Source organism: Babylonia areolata, chromosome 27 (assembly GCF_041734735.1).
Source record: "Babylonia areolata isolate BAREFJ2019XMU chromosome 27, ASM4173473v1, whole genome shotgun sequence".
Lineage (NCBI taxonomy): Eukaryota > Metazoa > Mollusca > Gastropoda > Neogastropoda > Buccinidae > Babylonia > Babylonia areolata.
This window is the reverse complement of record NC_134902.1, coordinates 722,043-748,052: the sequence shown is the minus strand read 5'-3', so window position 1 is coordinate 748,052 and position 26,010 is coordinate 722,043. Positions and strand designations below refer to the sequence as shown.

Below are 26,010 nucleotides of genomic sequence, written 5' to 3'. Positions count from 1 at the left end.
TACATGCAGAAAGCGCACGTGAATATAATTTTTTATAATCCATGTTAACAGCCGCTTTTGTCATCGTGGCCCAGTAGCAAAACCAAATGTAGAAAGGTGGTAGGGGGTTGGGTAGGTTCACACTCTCTTCACACCAAAACAGGACCACATGGAGTGGCTTTTATGAAGTGTTTTACTAAGAACAGCACACAGCCCTGTATCCCCGCAGATCTGCTCTCCGTGTCGTCTCTGGCCTTTCCAAACTTCCCGAATCTCTTCAGAGGGATGAAGGGGAATGAGATTGACACTACACAGAAGGTCTTGCAGATCCTGAAGAGAACGTTTGGGGATAGCCGGCCACTGACAGGGCTGATGTCAGCTTTCCACGGCCGACAACAGTTACCAGGACAGTCTGTCTTGGAATTTGCACAGGGTCTCAAGAATATGGAGGCCCGGATCAACGAAAGGGAACCAGACAGCATCTCGGCGGAGATGCTGCGTGACCGATTCATTGAGGGCCTATCCTCTGCTCCCCTCAAGAGAGAGCTGAGACGCCTAGTCCGAGAGCGGGACAACACCAGTTTCTACAGCATAAAAGAGGAAGCCCTCAGATGGACCCGGGAAGAAGATGAACCAGACGATGCCCCACCAGCAGTTTACCAACACCAGCTGGTACCACCACCGGCCCCAGAGGTGACAGAGCTGAGCAGACAAGTGGCCGCCCTCGCAGATTCAGTCCAGGCCATGCAAGCTGCCATGGCTTCCATGATGAAGCAGACAACCCCGACAGATGCTATCCACCCCAGGGCAATCATGCCGCCACCAACTGATAACCGGTGCTTTTACTGTCAGAAATTGGGTCACTTCCAGCGTGACTGCAAAAAGAGAAAGAGGGATGAGCAGATGCAGAAGCGCCCGGGCCAGGGGGGAAACTAGCTGCCTCTGCTGTGCGTAGCCAAGCAGTGGAGGCGGGCAACAAGGCTAACTTTAGCAATTTAACTGGTCGATGCCCTCAAACAATGATGATGATAGAGGGGAGGGAAGTCAAAGCACTGGTTGATACAGGTAGTGAGATTAGCACTGTGTCAGAGTCCTGGTATCATCAGCAATTGGGAAATGTATCACTTCAGCAGACAAATTGGCTGACTGTCAAGGCGGCCAATGGTTTAAACATACCATATGTTGGTCTGTTGGAGGGTGAGATAGAAGTGTTTGGGAAAAAGTGTCGGGCATCCCTGTTAGTTGTGAAAGATTCAGCTGACCCCTCCACCTATATGCGCAAGCAACAAACCCCGGCTATCGTAGGCATGAATGTGTTGCAACAAATCCTCTTAGTCAGGATCAAAATCCTTGTGAAAAGTTTCCACCATGTTTGCAGCCAGTCATCAATGAAGTGCGTGCTCACAATGCTTCTGTTCGGGGGGTAGCAAGAGTGGTTTGTAGGACCCAGATTCCTAGTTGTAGTTTGGTGTGTGTCAGGATCAGTGGCATAGAGAGACCCTTTAGGAAATTGTTAGCTGTCTCCCAGAAGAACTGACTGACACAGGGTGACTGACTGATCAGTGATGTAAGGAACAAGGAAATCCCTGTTGGGCTGTGTGCTGCTTATAGGTGCTGCTTATAGGTGCTCCTTTAGGTGTAGGGTGAACTGCTTAGTGTGTGTGCTATATTGTAAAAGTAAACACTCTATAAAAACCACTCCATGTGGCCCTGCTATTGATGTGAGGAGAGAGTGAGTGAGTGCATCATTAGTTGATCCTATATCTCCCCCCTGTCTTTTCCCCTCTCTCTTCTATCAGAATCGAACCAACCACACTTTCAGTTTTTACACAAAAAAGCTGTCTTTTTCACGTGCAGCTAACATAGGATGATGAACTGTTAACAACAACAGAAATATCACCCAAGTCCTTCTTTGTGAAGTATCAAAAATCAAATTGCAATTAATGAAGTTATGAAAACAAGTAATGCAGAATTTATTTTTTTATAATTTTTTAAAGATTTTAAAAAAATGTTCTTTCCTTTTATTTCTATGTCTTGTCTTCTCCGCACATTTGACTGAATCATAAAAAGAATCATTTCTGTTATCTCAGTAAGAGAAATTAAGTATGGTATAATATGTGATATATAGTGTCCGCTTTTTGACAAGTATTTTCTCAGTGATAGAGAAACCGAATTCATTGAAACTTTTCACACAGTAACCTTAGGGTATCATCAACAAGTCTGCAAAATATTCGGATGCAAATTATGCATGCACTGTCAAATTCAAAACAGCATGTCAAAAAATCCAGTATCAGAGCTGTGCAATGTGACCAGCATGTTCATGCCAGTTGCCAGGTCTTGGCATCTGTCAATCAGTGTCAGTCTAAAAATAGCCTGTCTGGGTGTCTAGACTATTGATTTTTTTGTTGTTGTTTTAATTGTCGTCTGTATCCAAAACCAGTTCTGTCCCTGAGCCTGTAGTGCGTGTTTTTTTGGGTTTTTTTTAAAGGAGAAATCAGTGGGTGCGTAAAATTTCTGCAAATGAACAGGATAGTCTCAGCATCCTTGGAAGGTTCTTTCCCACTTTTTTTTGGTTTTTTGTTCTCTCTCTTTTTTTTGGTTTTGTTCTCTCTCTCTCTTTTTTTCTTATTGTTCCTTCCATCATCATTTTTCTCCTTTCTGTTGTCTTTTCTTTCTCTTTCTTTATCTTTTTTCTTCTCTCATCTCTTTATTCTGCCTCTCTCTCTCTCTCTCTCTCTTTCTTCCCCCTGTTATCTGTCTTCTTACCATTGTCATGCTCAAACATTGTCAAGGTGATGCAACATATAAAATCACATACAGGGTAGTTTCGTGCACAATGTCTAAAAGAGGCGAGGTAGACACGATCTTATTCTCTCTCTCTCTCTTTCTCTCTCTGGAGGCATTAGCTTTATGGAACGTCTTTAAATAAGAATAATAATAATAATAATGGTACTTATATAGCGCTAAATCTTGTGCATAAACAAATCAAAGCGCTTTCGCACCAGTCATTCTCACGCAAGCATAACTCTAAAACTGAAAAAAAAAAAAAAAAAAAAAAAAAAGACAAGGAAGAGGCAGGGAAGGGAGGCTATTTTGGGAAGAGGTGGGTTTTAAGGCCAGACTTGAAAGAGCTGAGTGTGGAGACTTGACGAAGCGAAAGAGGAAGTTCATTCCAATTGCAAGGTCCAGAGACAGAGAAAGAACGGTGGCCAACAGTCGAGAGTTTGAATCTGGGTATGTGTAAGTGGAGTGGATCCGAAGCTGATCGTAGTGAGCGAGATGGAGTGTAGAGGTGAAGGCAGCCACAGAGATAGGAAGGGGCTGATTTGTGAATACATTTGTAGCATAGAGTGCTGATCTTGTACTTTATTCGGTGTGAGACAGGGAGCCAGTGGAGATGTTGCAAAAGAGGAGTGGTGTGCTCAGATCTTTTCTTTCTGAGGACGAGTCGGGCAGCAGAATTTTGTATGCGCTGAAGGGACTGAATGGATGAAGCAGGCAAACCAGACAATAGAGAGTTACAGTAGTCAAGGCGAGAGAGAATGAGAGAAACGACAAGTCTAGATGTTGCGTCAGTGGACAGATATTTCCGGATGGAGCTGATGCGCCGCAGTTGACAGTAGCAGGATTGACATGTCTGATTGATAAATGTTTGCATGGACAGTGTGTTGTCAAGGACAACGCCGAGGTTCCTGACTGAAGTGGACAGAGGGATGGATGTACTGCCAAGTTTGATTGTATTAGTTGTAATGGAAGAGAGTTTTTGTTTAGTTCCTATGATCATTGCTTCAGTTTTGTCCGCGTTCAATTGTAACTTATTTAGAGTCATCCAATTTTGAATATGCAGGAAGCAGTTAGATGTTTCTTGCAAGAGCGACAACAGTTTTTCAGGTGTATCACTCTTCTGGAGTTGAGTGTCATCAGCATAAGAATGATGACTGACATTATGGCGGTTGATAATTTTAGCGAGAGGAGCAGTGTACAGTGTGAAGAGCACTGGGCCTAAAACAGATCCCTGTGGGACTCCATGTTCAATTTTAACGGGTTCAGACTGGAAATTATCAACAATGACAGACTGGAATCGATCAGTGAGATAAGATTTGAACCAGTTTAGAACAGTGCCGTTGATACCAAATGTAAAATGAAGACGGGAAAGAAGGATTGAATGGTCTATCGTGTCAAAGGCGGCTGACAAGTCGAGAAGAGTGAGAAGGGAGATCTGTCCTGAGTCGGACGCTAGCAGTAGGTTATTCAGGATGTGGAGGAGAGTGGTTTCGGTGCTGTGGTCAGCACGATAGGCAGACTGAAATGGGTGGATGAGATTGTTGAAACAAAGGTGATTGTTGAGCTGCTTCAGGACGGCTTTTTCAAGGAGTTTGGACAGGAATGGAAGATTAGAAACTGGTCGATAGTTTTTCAAAATGTTTGCATCAAGGTTGGATTTCTTCAGAAGAGGCCGGACTATTGCAGTTTTGAAAGTGGATGGAAACGTTCCAGTGAGAAGGGATGAGTTGACAATGTTGGTGATTGTGGGGAGAAGCTGTGAGACACACTGAGAAAAAAACAGAGGCTGGTATAGGATCGAGCTCACAGGATTTTATTGTCATTTCTTTGAGGATTTCATGGACATCTGTTTCAGTTAATGGATTAAAGGAATGGAGAGGAGTGCCGTTGAATTGAGGATCAGGATGAGTAGGTTGGAAAGGCATTTGGTCTAAGATGGTACGAATATTCTGGACTTTGTCAAAAAAGAAAGAGGAGAAGACATTGGGGAGTTCAGATAAAGTGTAGGCAGAAGGAAGAGGAGTCTTTTTTGCAGTGCCGAGAAGATTTGACATGATAGTGTAAAGAGATTTGGTGGATGTGGCATCGAGAACTTGAGAAGAAAAGAAGTTTGTCTTCGCTGATGAGATCATATGTTTGACTTTATTTATTTGTTTTCGGAAGATTTGATTGTGGACTTTCAGTTTTGTTGATCGCCATCGCCGTTCCAATTGGCGACGTTTGCGTTTTGCAATTCGAATGTCTTGTGTGTACCACGGGGCAGAAGGTCTATCAGGGAGCATGCGGGTAGTGGGGGGTGCATGTTCATCCAGCAGTTGAGAGAGGACAGAGTTGTAGTGTGTAGAGACATTGGTGTGGGAAGAAATTTTGGAAAGGCGTTCAGCAGCTTGAGAAGAAAAAATGTTAATGTTGATGGATTTCAGGTTGCGACGAGTAACGGATTTTTTGGTTCTGGTAGGTTTTGAAATATTAAGCAAGAATAATACGGCAGAATGGTCGGAAGAGAGTTCGTCAGTTACAGTCACTGACGCAATCATAGCATCAGAGTCACGTGTGATGAGCCAGTCCAACGTATGGCCAGATCTGTGTGTTGGTTCTGTAACGAGCTGAGAGAGAGAATGATTGGACAGAGATAGACATAGGCGTTTGACATCAGAGGAAGTTTGGTTGTTGAAATTAAAATTGAAGTCTCCGAGGATGATAAGTTTGCCAGAACGAAGGTTGTAGTAATCAAGTAATGTTCGGAACTCATCGTGAAACAGAGAAGACGTTAGGTTATTTTTACGACTAGGAGGAGGACGATAGAGACAACAGAAGATGATTGAGTGACCGGGAACATTGAGAGTGACTTCGAGCATTTCAAAAGTGTTATGTGGAAAGGCATGGTTATGGGAGAAGGAAAGGGAAGACTCCAAGATATTTCTATAGACGATGGCGATGCCACCTCCACGAGACAGTCGAGGAAGTGACTTGGTTTTGTATCCAGGGGGGGTCAGTTGTTTAATTTTGGGTTCGTGACCTTGTAATTTCAACCAGGTTTCAGTGAGAAATACGATATCAAAATTATTTTCAAAAATATAATCAGAAATATAGTCAGTCTTTTGATCAGGGCAGACAGATTGAGCATTGAACAGGCAGGCATGAAAGAGATCAGAGGCAGGCTGAGAGAAATCTAATGGTGAAGCAGGTGAGTCAGACAGACAGGCAACGGAAGGAGACGATGGTGACTGAGCAGTGGAGGACAGTGGGAAGGCAGAGAAAGGTCCGGGAGTTGAGACAGGTGTGGAAGGGGTAGAAAGCAGACCAGAGCCAATCACGGGAGATACACCACATTTTGGAACAGTGTCAGAAAGGACAGTGTCACGGGAAGTAAAGGAGTCAGCTTGAACATGAGTGTTGAGGTTGTCGTTGACAGTCACAGCAACAGCAGGGCTGACATCGGAGACAGGACGATCAGTGCTGGGGACAGAGGTCCACAAACGGCGAAGTCTGCCCGCTCTGGTTCCTCTTTTTGTCTTTGCTCTGCCGATGCCCAGGCTGATTATGCGCTGCGTCGTGTCATCGTGTCGTCGGAATTGTTTTTGCCATGATATATTTGACAGCAAGGCTTTGATGAAATTGACGTTTTCCATGGTGACAGTTGTAGTGCGAGAGCAGAGGTCGGACGGTAAGAGAGGGCAGGGCACGTGAAAAACGGAAAGTATAGTTGACAGGACGAAGGCGGGTACACATTTAAATTGACCACTTGAGTTTTTTTATGGATCCGTACAAGTGCTCGGGTATCTTGGTAGACATAGATCACATCTTACGTAATTTGAGCTCGGTTTCAAAGATAAGATACAGATTCTTACACTTACCATATTTGAATTTAGAAATAGACAGTTTTGCTGTCAACAGAGTCGTGTTGATTTTTTTTTCTCTTTTCATGATCTGGGATATCCATTTTCGTTGTACCAAACAACGCTACTTTTTCATTCACAGGGATCAGTGTATTGTAACGGGAGAGAATGAACTGTTTCACATGTTTCCAAAAGTCAGATAGTTTGGGGCAAGAGTAAAAGGCGTGTTCAATGTAATCAGTTTCTTGACACCAGTTGCAGGTGTTTGTGTTTGACACCCCCATTTTTGCAAGCAGAATATTTGTTAGGTAAATGTTATGGATAAATTTGAAGTGGAGTATTCTCAGACGGGATTCATTTGAGCATTCATAAGCTAGGTTGAAATAGTCTTTGATATTGATGTCTAGTTTGCGCTTCCAAACTTGTGTTGCACATATTTCATGGTTTTGTTTGAGGGCAAAGTGTTTTCGGATTTGTTTGTTAGATAACGTAGTGAGGTATCCCTCTGTTGTTGCAATGTCTTTGGGGGTATCCTCTTTGTGGGCATCGTTGGATAGATGCTGTTTCCATTGTTCTGGTATTGCGTTTATGATGGCATTGTATTCGAAAAGAAGGCCCGGGTCAGTGCCCAGTTTGCGTTCTACTTCTTCGTATGTCATTACATTTCCATGCTGCCAGAGATCCTGCACGATAAGAATGCCTTTTTTGCTCCATTTGGGAAAGTGTTACACATTACCTTTGTATTTTACATTTTTGTTGTTCCATAGCGGTTCCATTTTTATATTTTCTATCGGTCTGTCTTTGTTGAGAACGGCTACTGCTTTTATTACCTCTCTCCAGAAGAATGACTTAACATTTTCCAGCTTTTTGATGTCTTTAGGTAAGATATTACAGCTAAAACTGCAATAACTGTCCTTGAAAGGTGACATATTTTGTCTTGCAAAAATGCTCCAATGCGCTTTTGTCTCTCTGAGGAGTCTAGCTGCCCATTTGACCAGGAACATTTGCTGCTGGTGTTCGATGTTGATAATATTCAAGCCACCATCTTCTTTGTCAAGGCTGAGGACGCCTCTTTTTATTTTTTTCAAAAGCTTTTTTATTATTAGTCTTTTTTCCCCACAAAAACCTGTACATAAGTGTGTTAATGGTGATGAGGACTTTGACTGGTAAAGCCGATACTTGCAGGACGTGTGAGAACTGTGACAACAAAAACGTCTTTGCCAAGATAACCTTCCCGTATAGTGATGGGTTTCTTCGTTCCCATCGTTTAATCACCATAGTTATTTTTTCGATTTTAGATTTCCAGTTTTCTTCCAGTTCCGAAATTTCTTTGTCTGCTGAGAAATATATCCCCAGAATTTTCAGCCTGTCAGGTCTTATGGGAATGCTGTTTATGTCGCCTGTTTCATGCTTTCTTGACTCCAGCCACATTCCCTCTGATTTACTTTTATTTAATTTCAGACCTGAGTATTCTTCAAACTGAGATACAATGTCTGTAGCTATCCGAATGTCCTGTTCATTTTTTAGAGTTAATGTTGTATCATCTGCAAACTGTTTTATTTTAGAGGTGTTACTTTCGTTGCACATACCTCCTAATGGCGTCAATTCAATTCCTCGAATCTCTTTATTGTTTCTAATTCTAATCGCCAGTATTTCTACTGCTAGTACGAAAAGAAGGGGGCTTAGTGGGCATCCCTGTCTGATTCCTCGTTCTGTTGGAAACCAATCTGATAGCCATCCACCATTGTGAACACAACTTTGTGTGTTTTTCATTACAGTAGAAACAACATTCTTAAATATTGGGCCAAAGTTGAAAATATCTAGCGCTTCGATGATACAATCTTTTGATATTGTGTCAAAGGCTTTAGAGAAATCTAGAGCAACTAGAGCACCTGTTTGATTCGTTATATTGAGGTGTTTAGTTAGGTCATCAAAGAATCTCAAGTGAACTGCTATATTTCTTCCCTTTATGAAACCTACTTGGTCTTCATTTACAACTGTTCTGATGACATTTTGGAGTCTCGTGACAAGCGCTTTCGTGACTATCTTATAGTCTGTATTTGTGAGAATAATAGGTCTATAATTTGTGAGGTTATTTTTGTCCAGGTCCTTGCCTTTATGGATTAATGTAACAATTCCTTTCTTCATTGAGAAAGGTAATTCTCCTTCCTTGATGGCTTCTGTAATACAGAGAAGGAATGGCGTTTTTAGTTTGTCCCAGAACGTTTTATAAAATGCTGGTGTGAGGCCGTCACTACCAGGCGCAGAGTCATTGTTTAAGTTTGTGAGTGCTACTGTTAGCTCTTCAAGAGTTATTTCTTTGTCACAGAGGTCTTTTTTTTCTGTAAGTACTGGATAATCTTCGTTGCTCAGGAAATGGCCTCTTATGTTTCTTCCTTTATCTACGGATAAGTCTTTCTTGTATAACTCTGTATAAAATTTCTCGATCTGGTTCAGTATTGTCTGTGGATTGTCTGTCGTGTTTTGGTTTATGCACAGAGATGATATTACGTTCACGGCTCCTTGGGCCCTTTCAAGGCGGAGAAAGTATTTTGTGTTTTTTTCCCCGTCCTCTATCCACTTGACTCTTGAACGAATCTGAGCACCTCTTGCTTCTGTTAGTTCCTGTAGTTCTATTTCTTTTTTTAGTTGTTGCGCTTTCATTATCATGTTTTTATCAAGAATGCTTTGTGTCAGATTTTGTTCAATGTCGTGCAGCATTTTGATTTTTGCATGTTTATTTGAAGCCCTATTTTTGGCGATTTTTGAATAGTTGATACAGTAGGACTTGTATTTAACCATAAACATTTCCCAGGCTTTTTGTGGATTTTCGTCTTTATATTTTGAGAAATGTGAATCTATAAAATCGTTTGTTTCTTCCAGAAAACGTTCCTCTGATAGCAACGAACTATTAAACTTCCAGTATCCTGGACCTCTTTGAAACCCGTTTGCGCTGAATATTACTTTTACAAGTTTGTGGTCTGAGTGGGGAAATAACTCAATGTCTGTTTTCTGCACGAGTGCTTGGGAGATAGTGTCACAGAAAATGTAATCAATTCTCCTTGCTGTGAAAGGAGTGGATCTTGACCAAGTATATTCTTTGACGTCTGGGTGGATAGATCTCCATGTGTCTTCCAGGTCTAGAGAAGATAACATTTCCATGAGAGCTTCATTTTTTCGTGGTGAGTGTGGTTTGCCTGCGATGTTATCTAGATGGCTTATTGTTGTGTTGAAATCACCCAGTACCCACAAATGGTCGTAGTCTTGCTTTAGCAGTAGGCTGCCCAGTTGGTTTATGAATTCTAATTTATCTACGGTCGAGTTTGGTGCATAGCAATTAGCGATGATGGTTATTTTGTTGTCATGCCTGACTCTAATTAGTAGTATTCTCTCTGCTGCATGAATTAATTCTGCCTGCATCTGCTTAAGTTTGGAAATGAGGATAATGAGTCCATTGCTTCTGTTAGTTCCTGCACTATAGAATATGCTTCCCGACCATTGTCTATCGATTTCGTGCATCACATCATCTGTAACGTATGTCTCCTGCAAACATGCTATGTCTAGCTTTTGTTTTCTGAGGAAGTCAAATACAACTTTTCTTTTTAGCTTATTTCTCAGAACCCGCACATTTAAAGTACCAGTACATGTATCGTGGTTCATAACTGGTATGGGGATAGCATTTCTTCAAATTTCTGTAGCAGATAACCAAAATCATTAATCATAAATCACAAGTCCATAAAACGAAGCCAAGGGTCGTGAGGGAAAGGTCAGACCGGTGGGGAGAGAACACGTGCCAGGTGTCGGCCCCCTCCTGCATGCTGTCTGCTTTCTCTTCCTCTCCTCTTGCTTTGTCCGGGGCCACTACAGTCGGCCGTTTGCTGTCCGGCACTGGCGTTGTGGGAGATTCACTCCTCTCCCTTTTTTCTTTTCTTCCAGCAAGGCTCGTTGTTGCGGTGTGTGCGCGCGCCGGCTTCACGGGACTGGCTGCTTTCTGGCCCTGCGTGTTGCTCGCATCACCTCTTCCGCACACTGGTACTTGCTCGCCTGGCAGTGTCAGTGCTGGTTGACTGCTGCCCTGTGGCTCGCATGCTGCTGGTGTTTCATCTTCCCTAACTTCTTCTTCCTCGGCATTGAGGGGCACCGAAGAGGGGCAGTCCATTATTTTATGCCCCTGCTGCAGGCAACCTTTGCAAACCACCTCCCGTTCACAGTTAGCTGCCACATGTCCCTCCTGCAGGCATTTGTTACACTTTTTTGTTTTTTGTTTTTGTTCTTTGTGATAAATGTCTGCAGTGAATACACCGATTTTCATGACTGGCCTCAGTGGTGTGACTGGTACCGTGATGTACACGAAACGGCGGCCAGTTTCAAACTGGGTCAGTCGCCCGTCGGGGTTTCTTGCCAGCTCATTTCTGAGAGATGACCGTAGCTCTACCTCTATCTTTTTCAGAGCTGTTTCTATTAGTTCGTTACTGTTACTAAGCGGGATGTTATTCACCCACAGCTTTGTGGTGGGTTTTTCATCCCCCTGGTCCTTGTTAACAAAAGGATTCCTATCCAGGAGAGACACTCGTGCTCCCCTAAACAGGAACCCTTCCAGTAACAAATGGTCTCTTACTTCTTCATTTCGCGGATATATCCGCCACAGACCGCGATTCCGCTGCGCCCCCCGAATTGTTCCTCGACCGCACGCAGCCTCCGCGGCAACACAAATGTCATACACTGTAGGTAGCGTCTCGTATGTAGGGAGTGCCCTGGCAGTAGGCCTAACGTATACTGGTTCCACGGCCGGCGGGGATGGCGTGGCCGCCGCCATGGTGGCCCCAACACTGGAAACTGCTTTCTCCTGCCTTTTTCGCTCGTTCCGCACACAGATGTTGGCGAAAGGAGCACAGTACAAACACACAGTGTACTAATTCGCTTTTCTCACTTACAAACCTGGAGCTAAATCCTTCGACATATCGAAGCCACTATGTTTTTGCAAAAAAAAGCACAGAGCACAGAAGAACGTGGCCTGCCGACGTCGGAGGCCAAACCGGAAGTCAGTAATGCAGAATTAACGTCACTCTCATATCCCGTGTACCTTTAGATGCTGTCTTGCAAAAAATCGCCATAGTTCACCACCTGTAACTGTCTTAAATTGCCATATTTGCAGGAGGAAATGTTGACACGGCCGGCCGGCCGGTCAGCAAGAGTCTTTTCAGACAGACAGACAGTGAAGGGGCATGGGGGAGGAAAGAGACAGACAGTGGAGGGGGTGGGGGAGGAAAGAGACAGACAGACAGACAGTGGAGGGGGGTGGGGGAGGAAAGAGACAGACAGACAGACAGTGGAGGGGGGTGGGGGAGGAAAGAGACAGACAAACAGTGGAGGGGGGTGGGGGAGGAAAGAGACAGACAGACAAACAGTGGAAGGGGGAATGGGGGAGGAAAGAGACAGACAGACAGTGGAGGGGGGTGGGGGAGGAAAGAGACAGACAGACAAACAGTGGAAGGGGGTGGGGGAAAGAGACAGACAGACAGACAAACAGTGCAGGGGGAATGGGGGAGGAAAGAGACAGATAGACAGACACACAGACAAACAGACAGACAGACAATGAAAGAGATATTGGAGGGGCTCGGAGAAAGAGACAGACACAGACACTATGACAGAGACAGATTATCATCAGCATCGTGTCTGTGATGAGAGTGTGAAAGTCACGTGATCCCTGTTTTGTGTGCACGTGCCTGCAGTACCTGCCTTGACGTCAGAGTCCCCCAACGTCATTCCTGTGGACACGGCCACTGACACCTTGGGGGAATCCAAGTCCCCACAGGGATCGTCACACAAAGGTTAGTTCGCCCGTAGATCCATGGCAACAGACAATGACAAAGACAGAGATGGGACATGGCAGAGTGAGCACAGACAGGCATGGAGACAGTGACAGAGCAGGGGGAGTGAGCACAGACAGAGACAGACATGGAGACAGTGACAGAGGAGGGGGAGTGAGCACAGACAGACATGGAGACAAGGACAGAGGAAGGGGAGTGAGCACAGACACAGACAGACATGGAGACAGTGACAGAGCAGGGGGAGTGAGCACAGACAGACAGACATGGAGACAATGACAGAGGAGGGGGAGTGAGCACAGACAGAGACAGACATGGAGACAATGACAGAGCAGGGGGAGTGAGCACAGACAGACATAGAGACAATGACAGAGGAGGGGAGTGAGCACAGACAGAGACAGACATGGAGACAATGACAGAGGAGGGGGAGTGAGCACAGACAGAGACAGACATAGAGACAATGACAGAGGAGGGGAGTGAGCACAGACAGAGACAGACATGGAGACAATGACAGAGCAGGGGGAGTGAGCACAGACAGACAGACATGGAGACAATGACAGAGGAGGGGAGTGAGCACAGACAGACAGACATGGAGACAATGACAGAGGAGGGGGAGTGAGCACAGACAGACATGGAGACAATGACAGAGGAGGGGAGTGAGCACAGACAGACAGACATGGAGACAATGACAGAGGAGGGGAGTGAGCACAGACAGACAAAGAGACAGTGACAGAGGAGGGGGAGTGAACACAGACATGGAGACAGTGACAGAGGAGGGGGAGTGAGCACAGACATGGAGACAATGACAGAGCAGGGGGAGTGAGCACAGACATGGAGACAGTGACAGAGGAGGGGGAGTGAGCACAGACACAGACAGACATGGAGACAATGACAGAGGAAGGGGAGTGAGCACAGACATGGAGACAGTGACAGAGGAGGGGGAGTGAGCACAGACACAGACAGACATGGAGACAATGACAGAGCAGGGGGAGTGAGCACAGACAGAGACAGACATGGAGACAGTGACAGAGGAGGGGAGTGAGCACAGACAGACATAGAGACAATGACAGAGGAGGGGAGTGAGCACAGACATAGAGACAAGGACAGAGCAGGGGAGTGAGCACAGACAGACAGACAAAGAGACAATGACAGAGGAGGGGGAGTGAGCACAGACAGACATAGAGACAATGAGAGGGGAGAGGGAGGGGGAGTGAGGAGACAGAGAGACAGGCACGGAGACAATGACAGAGAGGGAATGGGGGGTGGGGGTGGGTGGAGACAGAGAGACAGACATAAGGATCGTCACAGAGAGTGAGTTATCCCAACGTCATCCATATGGACAGAGGGAAATGCCTTCAAGTTTGTATCCTTGGGTTGGAGACGGCTGGTGGCCAGGATGACCACTCACAGCACACCTGGCGGGAAAAACGTAAAATGACGAGCGCACAATTCTCGGACAGCTTCTGTCAGAAACTGGTTGGGCTTAATGTGAACGTAGCCATGGAGGAATTTAATGATGATGATGATGATGATGATGATGATAGTAATGAGCATTTATATAGCGCTGAATCTTGTGCAGAGACAAATCAAAGCGCTTTCACACCAGTCAGTCACACGCATGCACAACTGTAGACTGAAAAAAACTGAAAAACAACGAAGGGGCAGGGAAGGGAAGCTATCTTGGGAAGAGGTGGGTTTCAAGGCCAGACTTGAAAGGGCTGATTGCGGAGACCTGACGAAGCCAAGGTGGGAGCTCATTCCAAATGCAAGGTCCAGACACAGAGAAAGAACGGCGGCCGACAGTGGAGTGTTTGAATCTGGGCATGCTTAGACAGATCGGATCCGAAGCCGATCGTAGAGAGCGAGATGGGGTGCAGATGTGAAGGCAGCCACAGAGATATGAAGGGGCAGATTTGTGAATACATTTATAAAAAAAAGTGCAGATCCTTGTACTTTATTCTGTATGAGACAGGGAGCCAATGGAGATGTTGTAAAAGAGGAGTGATGTGCTCAGATCTTTTCTTTCTGAGGACAAGTCTTGCAGCAGAGTTTTGTATGCGCTGAAGGGACTGGAGGGATGAAGCAGGCAAACCAGACAATAGAGAGTTACAGTAGTCGAGGCGAGAGGGAATGAGAGAAACAAGTCTAGATGTTGCATCGGTGGACAGGAATTTCCGAATGAACTGATGCGGCGTAATTGACAGTAGCGGGGCTGACAGGTCTGGCTGATAAACTTTTGCATGGAATGTGTTTTGTCAAGGACAACGCCTAGGTTCATGACTGAGCTGGAAAGAGGGATTGATGTACTGCCAAGTTTGATTGTGTCAATCGTGATGGAAGTGAGTTTTTGTTTAGTTCCTATGATCATTGCTTCAGTTTTGTCAGCGTTCAATTGTAACTTATTCAGAGTCATCCAGTTTTGAATGTCCAGGAAGCAGTCAGATGTTTATTGTAAGAGCGAGGACAAATTTTAGGGGTATCACTTTTCTGAAATGGAGTGTCATCGGCATAAGAATGGTGACTGACGTTGTGGCGGTTGATAATTTCAGTGAGAGGAGCAGTGTACAGTGTGATGAGCACAGGGCCTAAAACAGATCCCTGTGGGGTTCCGTGTTCAGTTGTAACGGGTTCAGAATTTGAATTCTGCAAATTTATCCCATGCAGGATCTCATTCATTCGTGGGTTCTGAATCCATTGATAGACCTAAATCCTGTAACAGATACGAATCTTATGAGGGATCTGAATTATTTGAGAGACATGAATCCCATGCCAAATTTGAATTGTATGATGAATTCGATTCTTACAATGGAGAGGGTGAAAACAGCATGAGGTATGATGAATTGGATTCCTACTGTAGAAAGGGTGTGAACAACATGAGATACGATGGATTGGATTCTTACTGTAGAAAGGATGTGAACAATATGAGGTATGATGAATTGGATTCCTACAGTAGAAAGGGTGTGAACAACATGAGATACGATGGATTGGATTCTTACTGTAGAAAGGATGTGAACAATATGAGGTATCATGAACTGGATTCCTACAGTAGAAAGGGTGGGAACAACATGAGGTATGGTGAATTGGATTCCTACAGTAGAAAGGATGTGAACAACGTGAGGTATGGTGAATTGGATTCCTACAGTAGAAAGGATGTGAACAACATGAGGTATGGTGAATTGGATTCCTACAGTAGAAAGGGTGTGAACAACATGAGGTATGGTGAATTGGATTCCTACAGTAGAAAGGATGTGAACAACATGAGATATGATGAATTGGATTCCTACAGTGGTGGTGGTGGTGTGTCCATCGAGATCGATGATGACCATCGTTGTCATCCAGCTGGGGGATGGGGGGAGGGTGGTGGTGGGGTGGGGGGAAGGATGCTCATGAATCTATCTGTGAGTGCGCAGATGGCTGAATAGTCCAATCTGCGCACGAAATGTTCGCTGACAGTTGGGGCAGACAAAGACAGGCATATCATTGTCAGGGAGCTTGTTTGCCCGTGACTTTCTGGCCTGCCTCTTCTGAACAGCTGCAGCAGTCCTGTTGGCCTCGCACAACTTGGCGCCTTTGTGCACAGCAGCGCGCCATTTGTTACGGTCCACTGCAGATTCCTCCCAGGAGTCAGGGTTGATATCAAACGCTTTCAGAGAGACTTTCAGAGTATCTCTGAAGCGCTTCTTCTGACCTCCGTGTGATCTCTTCCCTTGTTGCAGCTCGCCATAGAAGAGCCTTTTGGGCAGCCGATGGTCTGGCATGCGCGCCACATGTCCAGCCCAGCGAAGCTGGGACTGCATCAGGATGGTGAAGATGCTGGGAAGGGTGGCTTTTGCGAGCACCTCTGTGTCTGGGGTCCTGTCTTGCCACTTGATGTTCAGTAGCTTCCTGAGGCATGTTGTGTGGAAGTGGTTCAGCTTCTTGGCATGTCGTTGGTACACTGTCCAAGTTTCGCAGCCGTACAGTAGTGTGGGGAGAACTACTGCTCTGTAGACCTTTAGCTTGGTCTCAAGACTAATGCCTCTTCTGTTCCAGACATTAGCATTGAGTCTACCAAAAGTTGCACTTGCTCTTGCAATCCTGACATTCACTTCATCGTCGATGGTCGCATTTCGTGACAGTGTGCTGCCAAGGTATGTGAACCGCTCCACCGCACTGAGTCTCTGACCGTTGACTGTGATGTTGGGCTCAACGTAGGGTTTCCCTGGGGCTGGCTGATGGAGAACTTCAGTTTTCCTCGTGCTGATGGTAAGGCCGAAATTCCTGCTGGCAGTGGCAAACTTGTCGACGCTGAGTTGCATGTCAGCTTCAGATCCAGCGTTGAGGGCACAGTCATCAGCAAACAAAAAGTCTCTGATGATGTCTGTCATGACCTTCGTTTTTGCTTGAAGCCTTCTGAGGTTAAACAGCTTGCCATCTGTTCGGTACTTTAGGCCGATTCCAACATCGCCATCTCTGAAGGCATCAGTAAGCATTGCAGAGAACATGAGGCTGAACAGCGTAGGAGCCAGGACGCAGCCTTGCTTGACACCATTTGTGACAGCAAAAGGAGCAGATGTTTCGCCATTGTCCTGGACTCGAGCCTGCATGCCTTCATGGAATTGGCTGACCAAGGAAATAAATTTCCGAGGGCATCCGTACTTGGCCATGATCTTCCACAGTCCCTCTCTACTCACGGTGTCGAAGGCCTTAGTGAGGTCGACATAGGTGGAGAACAGATCAGCATTTTGCTCCTGACATTTCTCTTGCAGCTGCCTTGCAGCAAACACCATGTCGGTGGTTCCGCGCTCTTTCCGGAATCCACACTGGCTCTCAGGCAAATGACCTTGGTCAAGGTGTGCTGTGAGGCGGTTTAGTAGGATCCTGGCAAGTATCTTGCCTGCGATGGAGAGCAAGGAAATGCCCCGATGGTTATCACAGGCTTGCCGGTTCCCCTTTCGCTTGTACAAGTGAATGATAGATGCATCTTTGAAATCCTGGGGGATCGTCTCTTCTTTCCACATGAGTGAGTACAGCTGATGAAGCTTCTCAGTCAGCACAGTGCCTCCATCCTTGTAGACCTCTGCTGGTATGGAGTCTGAACCAGGTGCTTTGCCACTGGATAGCAGACGGATTGCTTTCTGGGTCTCAAGAAGTGTTGGTGGATCGTCCAGTGCTTCGTTGGTGGGGACTTGTGGGAGACGGTCTATGGCTTCATCATTTATGGAGGAAGGGCGATTTAAGACACTGTTGAAGTGCTCAGCCCAGCGTTCGAGAATGTTCTCCTTCTCGGTGATCAAGGTATTCCCATCTGCACTGAGGAGGGGGGATGATCCTGAGGATGTGGGGCCGTAGACTTCTTTTAAGGCATCATAGAACCTCTTCATATCGTGCCTGTCAGCATATCCCTGGATCTCATCAGCTTTGTCACTCAGCCACTTATCCTGCATCTGGCGTAACTTTTGCTGAACAGTCCTGCGGATGGCATTGTACGCATCCTTTTTTGATGTGGACTTTGGGTTGCTCAGGTGGGCTTGATGCAGACGGCGTTTCTCATCCAGAAGCTGCTTGATTTCATCACAGTTTTCATCAAACCAGTCTTTGTGCTTTCTGGTCATGGGTCCCAGGGTCTCTGAAGCTGTACTATAGATCAGCTCACGCAGGGTCCTCCAGTCAGACTCCACGTTATGGTTGTCCAGAGAGGCGGATTCCAGACGATCTTCCAGCAGCTCCACAAAGGACTGTTTGATGGTGATGTTTTTCAGCTTAGCGATGTTGAGCCGTTTTGGAGCCTTCTGGCCTTGGGGGCGTCTCTTGGGCTGGATTCGAATATTCAGCTTCGAGACTACAAGGCGATGGTCTGTCCAACACTCGGCGCCGCACATGGTCTTTGTTACACGTACATCTTGCCTATCCCTTTTCCTGTCGATGACATAATCGATGAGATGCCAATGCTTTGAGCGAGGGTGCATCCATGACGTCCTGTTACGGGTAGGGAGGCAGAAAACTGTGTTGGTTATCAGCAGTTCGTGCTCTGCACAGGTCTGAAGCAAAAGCAATCCATTTGGGTTGCCGTGGCCCACACCGTGCTTTCCAATCACTCCATCCCAGGAGATGTAGTCAGAGCCAACTCTAGCATTGAAGTCCCCAAGAATGATGAGCTTGTCTGCTTTAGGGATGGCAGCAATGACAGAGTGAAGGTCCTCGTAGAACTTCGCCTTCACTTCATCCGGGTTGGTCATGGTTGGGGCGTAGGCACTGACAATGGTGAGGTGCTTCTGGCCAGATGCCAGTGGGAGTTTCATGGTCATAAGCCTATCGTTGACTCCCTTTGGGATTCCAGCTAGCTTGCTGACAAGTGCTGTTTTTACTGCAAAACCAACACCAGCCTCACGTCGCTCTTCGCTTCCTCGTCCACTCCAGAAGAAGGTGTAACCAGATCCCCGTTCACAGAGCTCGCCTTCGCCTGCAAGCCGAGTCTCACTCAAGGCTGCGATGTCGATATTGTATCTGGCGAGTTCGGATGCAACTAGTGCTGTTCTCCTTTGGGGTCTGTCCGCGTTATCTCTGTCCAGGAGAGTCCTTATGTTCCAAGCACCAATGGTGAGAGGAACGATCCTTGTTTTTTTCTTTTCTTTCTCTTTGTTTCGACCGCTGATGTAGGGTCCCCGCCAGCCGCGGTATGCTGGCCAGGGTGATATGGAGCAGGCAATTTTTAGGGCACCTTTTCTAGCCCCTTCCTCATGCCAGGGAGGTGAGCAGTGCATTCCTAAAGAGGGCTGCTCAGACGCTCAGACGGCTGCCGAGCTCCATCGCTGCTCCTGTCGACGAAGAACGACCCTATGGCCTGAGCCGCCTGTGTGCAGGTCTGCGGCTGCGACTGCCAGTGTACCCACACCTGTCGTTTCGTCGCTCGCCTGTCGCCACAGGACTTGGGGGTGATGAAATGATGAAGGATGAAAGGTCATTTAGGATGACTGATGACTTGCGCGATGAGTTTGTTTAAAGTGAAGAGGAGTTGCGCAACGTCGACCTCACTCTCTCGTCCGGGTCCACCAATTTCCAGTGGCAAGACTAAGTCGAGACGACTGGAGGATGAGCACGGATGCAGTGGATGACCAAGATATCCTTTCGGTGTCTCATCTTGCTCTCTGCACTCCACAGTGCGTTGCTGTAACCGCCTTCCTCTCCGTTGAACCGATAGGTTTCTTCCGCAGATTCTGCCGGATCCAGACTTCGCATACATGGGTAGACACACCCCGGGGGCCAACTGCGTGTGGCATGCACACAGCACGGTGGAGCTAGATGGCCGTCGGTGGCTCTCCTGAGCCGACGCCCTTTTATGGATCTCCATAAGGGTGTCTAGCCACCCGCCTCACCAGTCCCAGAAGGGAGCGGTGGAAGTGCCGGTTTAGTCGTCGGCAACCCGACCCTGAACAGGTTGTACTGGATTACAGGTTACCAGTAGCAGATCTAATGACCTGACCTGACCAAAGGATGTGAACAGCATGAGGTATGATGAATTGGATTCCTACAATAGAAAGGATGTGAACAGCATGAGGTATGATGAATTGGATTCCTACAATAGAAAGGATGTGAACAGCATGAGGTATGATGAATTGGATTCCTACAGTAGAAAGGGTGTGAACAACATGAGGTATGATGAATTGGATTCCTACAATAGAAAGGATGTGAACAACATGAGGTATGGTGAATTGGATTCCTACAGTAGAAAGGGCGTGAACAACATGAGGTATCATGAATTGGATTCCTACAGTAGAAAGGGTGTGAACAACATGAGGTATCATGAATTGGATTCCTACAGTAGAAAGGGTGTGAACAACATGAGGTATCATGAATTGGATTCCTACAGTAGAAAGAGTGTGATAACATGAGATACGATGGATTGGATTCCTACAGTAGAAAGGTTGTGAACAACATGAGGTATGATGCATTGGATTCCTACTGTAGAAAGGATGTGAACAACATGAGATATGATGAATTGGATTCTTACTGTAGAAAGGGTGTCAACACTGCCATTTATCTCCTCAGCCCTAAGGCTTGATTCTCTCAATGAGATCGCTAATGACAGGGCCAGGGGAATATCTCTCGAGGGATCTCAATCCTGTGAGATATCTGCAGAGACAGACTGTGTTCTTAGAAGATGATCTCTTCTGATACAGGATGAGCTCCTTTAAAATGGATCTAAATCCTATTGATTGATTGACTGGTTGGTTGGTTGGTTGGTTGGTTGGCTGAATGATTGGTCAGTTGATGCATTGGTTGGCTGATTCGTTGATTAATTAGATAGTTGACTAATTATTTGATAGCTTGATTAATTGATGAGTTGATAGGTTAGTTGATTGATTATTTGATGTATTGGTTGGTTGATGAAGTGACGTGATTTTGTGTCCATCAGGAGGATCACTGATTATTTGATGTATTGGTTGGTTGGTGAAGTGACGTGTTTTTGTGGCCATCAGGAGGATCACTGATTATTTGATGTATTGGTTGGTTGGTGAAGTGACGTGTTTTTGTGTCCATCAGGAGGATCACTGATTATTTGATGTATTGGTTGTTGATGAAGTGACGTGTTTTTGTGTCAATCAGGAGGATCACTGATTATTTGATGTATTGGTTGTTGATGAAGTGACGTGTTTTTGTGTCCATCAGGAGGATCACTGATTATTTCATGTATTGGTTGGTTGATGATGTGACGTGTTTTTGTGTCCATCAGGAGGGAAGGCGGGTCAGGAAGGTTCGGCCGCCTCTCACCTCGCCCCAGCACTCACTTCCGGTCTTCTCGCTACAGTCGTCTCCCTTCTTTTACAACCATTCTAGTTCTTGTTGGTGCAGTCGTCTGCCTGAGACTTTTCTGTCGACGCAACGTGAAGCCTCAATAGCCAAATTAATGAATTCCTGTGATTCTACGTCACTTTGACTGTTAAGTAATGAAACCTGAACACTTTTGATTTGCAAATCTACAGTCCACACAGCGTTAAATCAGAATTAAGCCAAATTTCGTTGTAACATTTTAAAGTTGTCCATGCCCTGTCAGCTTAGCGTGAAATGACAGCAGTTATAATTAAGAGAAGGAACAATGCAGGACATTAACGGCCAAGCTATGTACATTTCCTTGGTTTAATAGTGTATCTGTTCTTATTCTGCATGACAATGGACATTCATAGCAAGTGGTGTAATTATTATTATTATTATTATTATTATTATCAATTATTATTATTATTTTAATTGTTATTGCACCGACAAAATGGACCATGAAACATGAACATGGACATCAGTGGGTCTGTTCTTGTTCTGTATGACAGCACAGGACACTGATCAGAAATCGTCAAAATTGTTTTTCATTCCCCACGATAGTGAACATGATCTGGCGATACATTGTTCAGATACTGTTTACAAAAATAGAACATGGACCTTGATGGTGTATCTGTTCTCATTCTGTTTGACAAAATGAAATATGAATCTGTTCTCATTCTGTTTGACAAAATGGAATATGAATCTGTTCTCATTCTGTTTGACAAAATGGAATATGAATCTGTTTTGATTCTGTTTGACAAAATAGGACATTCATATCTGTTCTGATTCTCTTTGACAAAATAGAAGATTAATATCACAGTAACAGTGATGTGAGTTATTTTTATGAATAAGTATTATCATTATTCTGGACTTTGAAATAGAACTTGAACATCTGATGGAATAACTGTTCTTATGGTGTGTCATTTTTTTTCTCGAAATATACATCTTTGTAGCAATAATTTGTGATGACGGATTATTATTCAGTTATGCTTGCAGTCCTCCATTGTATATAACATCACTGACATAATGATTTAACGGGTTTGGCGGTGTTCTTGGATTTTAATCATAATTTTACATGACAATGGAAAAGAAATGTCCAGTGATTTATCGATTCTTTTAATGTATGACCATGGTTTTCATTACACATGACAACAAGAGGGAGAGGAAGTGGCAGAGTGGTTTAGATGCTTTGGCGCCAACACAGAGTCCATGACGGTCTGGGTTCGAATTACAGTCTCGCTCTTTACCCCAAGTTTGACTGGAACATCAGACTGAGCGTCGTTTCATTCCAATGGGACGATAAACCAAGGTCCCGCTCTTGGCGCATTGAGAAAGAACCATGGCGACATCAGTGCTGTGCTCTGGAAAATTGTCATTGTTGTCAGAGAGATCGATATGACAGCATGACACATGAATGGTTGTATGACATCATTGTTGTCAGAGAGATCGATATGACAACATGACACATGAATGGTTGTATGACATCATTGTTGTCAGAGAGATCGATATGACAACATGACACATGAATGGTTGTATGACATCATTGTTGTCAGAGAGATCGATATGACAACATGACACATGAATGGTTGTATGACATCATTGTTGTCAGAGAGATCGATATGACAACATGACACATGAATGGTTGTATGACATCATTGTTGGTAGAGAGACATTACAACACAAGATACGAACGGTTCTGTGACGTCATTGGCAGAGACATGAAAACGCGACATGAATAACTGTATGATGTCATTGTTGGTAGAAAGACATGACAACACAAGACAAAGGGTTCTTTGGTGTCATTGTTGGCAGAAAGACATGACAACACAAGACAAGAGGTTCTTTGGTGTCATTGTTGGTAGAAAGACATGACAACACAAGACAAGAGGTTCTTTGGTGTCATTGTTGGTAGAAAGACATGACAACACAAGACAAAGGGTTCTTTGGTGTCATTGTTGGTAGAAAGACATGACAACACAAGACAAACGGTTCTTTGGTGTCATTGTTGGTAGAAAGACATGACAACACAAGACAAAGGGTTCTTTGGTGTCATTGTTGGTAGAAAGACATGACAACACAAGACAAAGGGTTCTTTGATTCAATTCAATTCAATTCATGTTGTTTAGAGCCCAGCCGACCGTTTAGGCCATCTCAGGGCTGTTACCACGTTTCAACAAAAAAATCTTCTCAAAACTGTAAATAAAATATCTTATTTAAAATTTTTATGTTTACAGCCCAGCCAGCCACTTAGGCCATCTCAGGGCTGTGACCACAAGAAATCTTTACAGTATGCCTTTTTTTTAAAAAAAACATGCAATTAAAAATATCTAAATCTTGTTAAAAATATTTGTTTCTCTTAAAAAGTCCATTACTGCCCAGGGAGGCACATCCCTGAACAGTGTTCTCAAGGACTCAGCTGTGTAGTGTTTATGTCGGACCTCGTTCAAATCCCAGCAGTCAATTAATAAGTGTTTCACAGTAAGAGGTTCATGACAAGGGATACACCAAGGAGCTTCTTCATTTTTTAGCAGATAGGAGTGTGTGAGGAGTGTGTGGCCAGTATGTAATCGGCACATCACCGTTTCCTCTCTGCAGTTACCAGAAAAAGATGGAAGGTATTCTTTCAAATTTGGTCTAATTTGGAACAGTTTGTTGTTGGTATTGTTGTTCCATTCTTCTTGCCAGAGATTGTTTGTGTAACTTTGAACTTTTGGTTTCAGGTCAGAAAACGGAATTGTGGAATTGGATTTGGTCTGCTTTGTTGCACTTTTGGCTAGTTGGTCAGCCATCTCATTTCCAAAAATGCCCGAATGACCCGGTATCCAAACAAAGACAATATTATAGTCATCATTTTTAAGGGAGGTGTGCAGCTCGTGGAATTTTAGAAGCATGGGATGATTTGTATTGCGGCCAGAGATGGCCTCCAGAGCAGACAGAGAATCAGAGAGGATAAGAAAGTTTTTGTTTTGTGACTGATGAATCATTTTTAGAGCTAAAACCAAAGCAGTGAGTTCTGCAGTGTAAACTGAGCTGTCGTTTGGAAGATGTTTTGATAAAGACGAGTTGTTGAGAGAAGGGGATACAGCAGCACAGCCAACACCTTCCTCAGACTTTGAACCATCAGTAAAAATGCGCAGGAAGTCTGGATACAACTGGCATAGTTCAGCATACAATGATTTATAGATCAGGGAGTTGGTGGACTCTTTTTTGTAAGAAGACAGGTCAAACCTCACCTCAGGAGTTTTTATCATCCAGGGAGGACTGTCCGGAAACTTGGAATCATCAGAAATGACATCAGTGTTTATATCCGCATCCTCCAGGTGTGGAAGAATGCGGATGCCCAGAGGTGGAATGCAGGACTGGTTATCTTGAAATTTTTCTTGAGAGGGAGGATTCATAACAATGTCATAGGCAGGGTTTAGTGGATCAGATGAAAGTTTCAGATAGTAATTTAAAGATAGCTTGAGGCGTCTGAGGGTTAATGAGGGTTCTCCGGCTTCAGCGTATAGACTATGAACTGGGGTCGTTCTAAATGCCCCCAGACACAGTCTTAATGGGTTCTTTGATGTGATTGTTGGTAGAAAGACATGACAACACAAGACAAGAGGTTCTTTGGTGTCATTGTTGGTAGAAAGACATGACAACACAAGACAAAGGGTTCTTTGATGTCATTGTTGGTAGAAAGACATGACAACACAAGACAAGAGGTTCTTTGGTGTCATTGTTGGTAGAAAGACATGACAACACAAGACAAAGGGTTCTTTGGTGTCATTGTTGGTAGAAAGACATGACAACACAAGACAAAGGGTTCTTTGATGTCATTGTTGGTAGAAAGACATGACAACACAAGACAAGAGGTTCTTTGGTGTCATTGTTGGTAGAAAGACATGACAACACAAGACAAACGGTTCTTTGGTGTCATTGTTGGTAGAAAGACATGACAACACAAGGCATGAATAGTTCTTTGATGTCATTGTTGGTAGAGATTTTGTTATCTCTAAGAGAGAATTGCTGACTTCAGATAAGTGATTCCATCTATATGTGATTCAGCAAATATTAGGATTTACATTGAAATGTGTGATTCAGCAAAATTAGGATTTACATTGAAATGTGATTCAGCAAAGGTTAGGATATACATTGAAATGTGAATCAGAAAATGTTAAGGAAGGATTTACATTGAAATGTGATGCAGCAAAGATTAGGATTTACATTGAAATGTGATGCAGCAAAGATTAGGATTTACACTGAAATGTGATGCAGCAAAGATCAGGATTTACACTGAAATGTGATGCAGCAAAGATTAGGATTTACACTGAAATGATTCAGCAAATATTAAAATTTACATTGAAATGTTACATTGAAATGTGATTCAGCAAATAGTAGGATTTACATTGAAATGTGATTCATCAAAGATTATGATTTACATCAAAATGTAATTCAGCAAAGAATAGGATTTACATTAAAATGTCATTCAGCAAAGAATAGGATTTACATTAAAACGTGATTCAATACTGCATTCTGTGCTTGGGTTTTCATTGTACTATCTCTCTCTCCCTTTCTCTTTCCCTCTCTCCTCTCCCCTCAATCTCTGTCTCACCCTTTCTCTTTCCATCTCTCCTCTCCCCTCTATCTCTCATCCTTTCTCTTTCCCTCTCTCCTCTCCCCTCTATTTCTCTCTCTCCCTTTCTCTTTCCCTCTCCTCTCTCTCTCTCCCTTTCTCTTTCACTCTCTCCTCTCCTCTTTATCTATCTCTCTCCCTTTCTCTTTCACTCTCTCCTCTCCCCTCT

The 26,010-nt window shown here is 44.5% G+C and overlaps 1 protein-coding gene across 2 annotated transcripts in view; it reads left to right on the top strand.

Moving 5' to 3' along the window:
- Window positions 1–25,734, top strand: part of LOC143301319 (uncharacterized) — a 122,945-nt gene extending 97,211 nt beyond the window's left edge. The window contains exons 15-17 of one of the 2 annotated variants that reach the window (XR_013057766.1): window positions 12,335–12,433; window positions 21,144–23,011; window positions 23,112–25,734. Coding sequence is in view for 1 of the 2 variants with exons in the window: in XM_076615526.1 (XP_076471641.1) it covers window positions 12,335–12,433; window positions 21,144–21,247 (203 nt within the window). In the remaining variant the exon portion in view is untranslated. Of the gene's footprint in view, window positions 1–12,334; window positions 12,434–21,143 lie in introns of both variants that reach the window. The other variant, XM_076615526.1, reaches the window with a different exon arrangement.
- The last annotated feature ends 276 nt before the right edge of the window (window positions 25,735–26,010 follow it).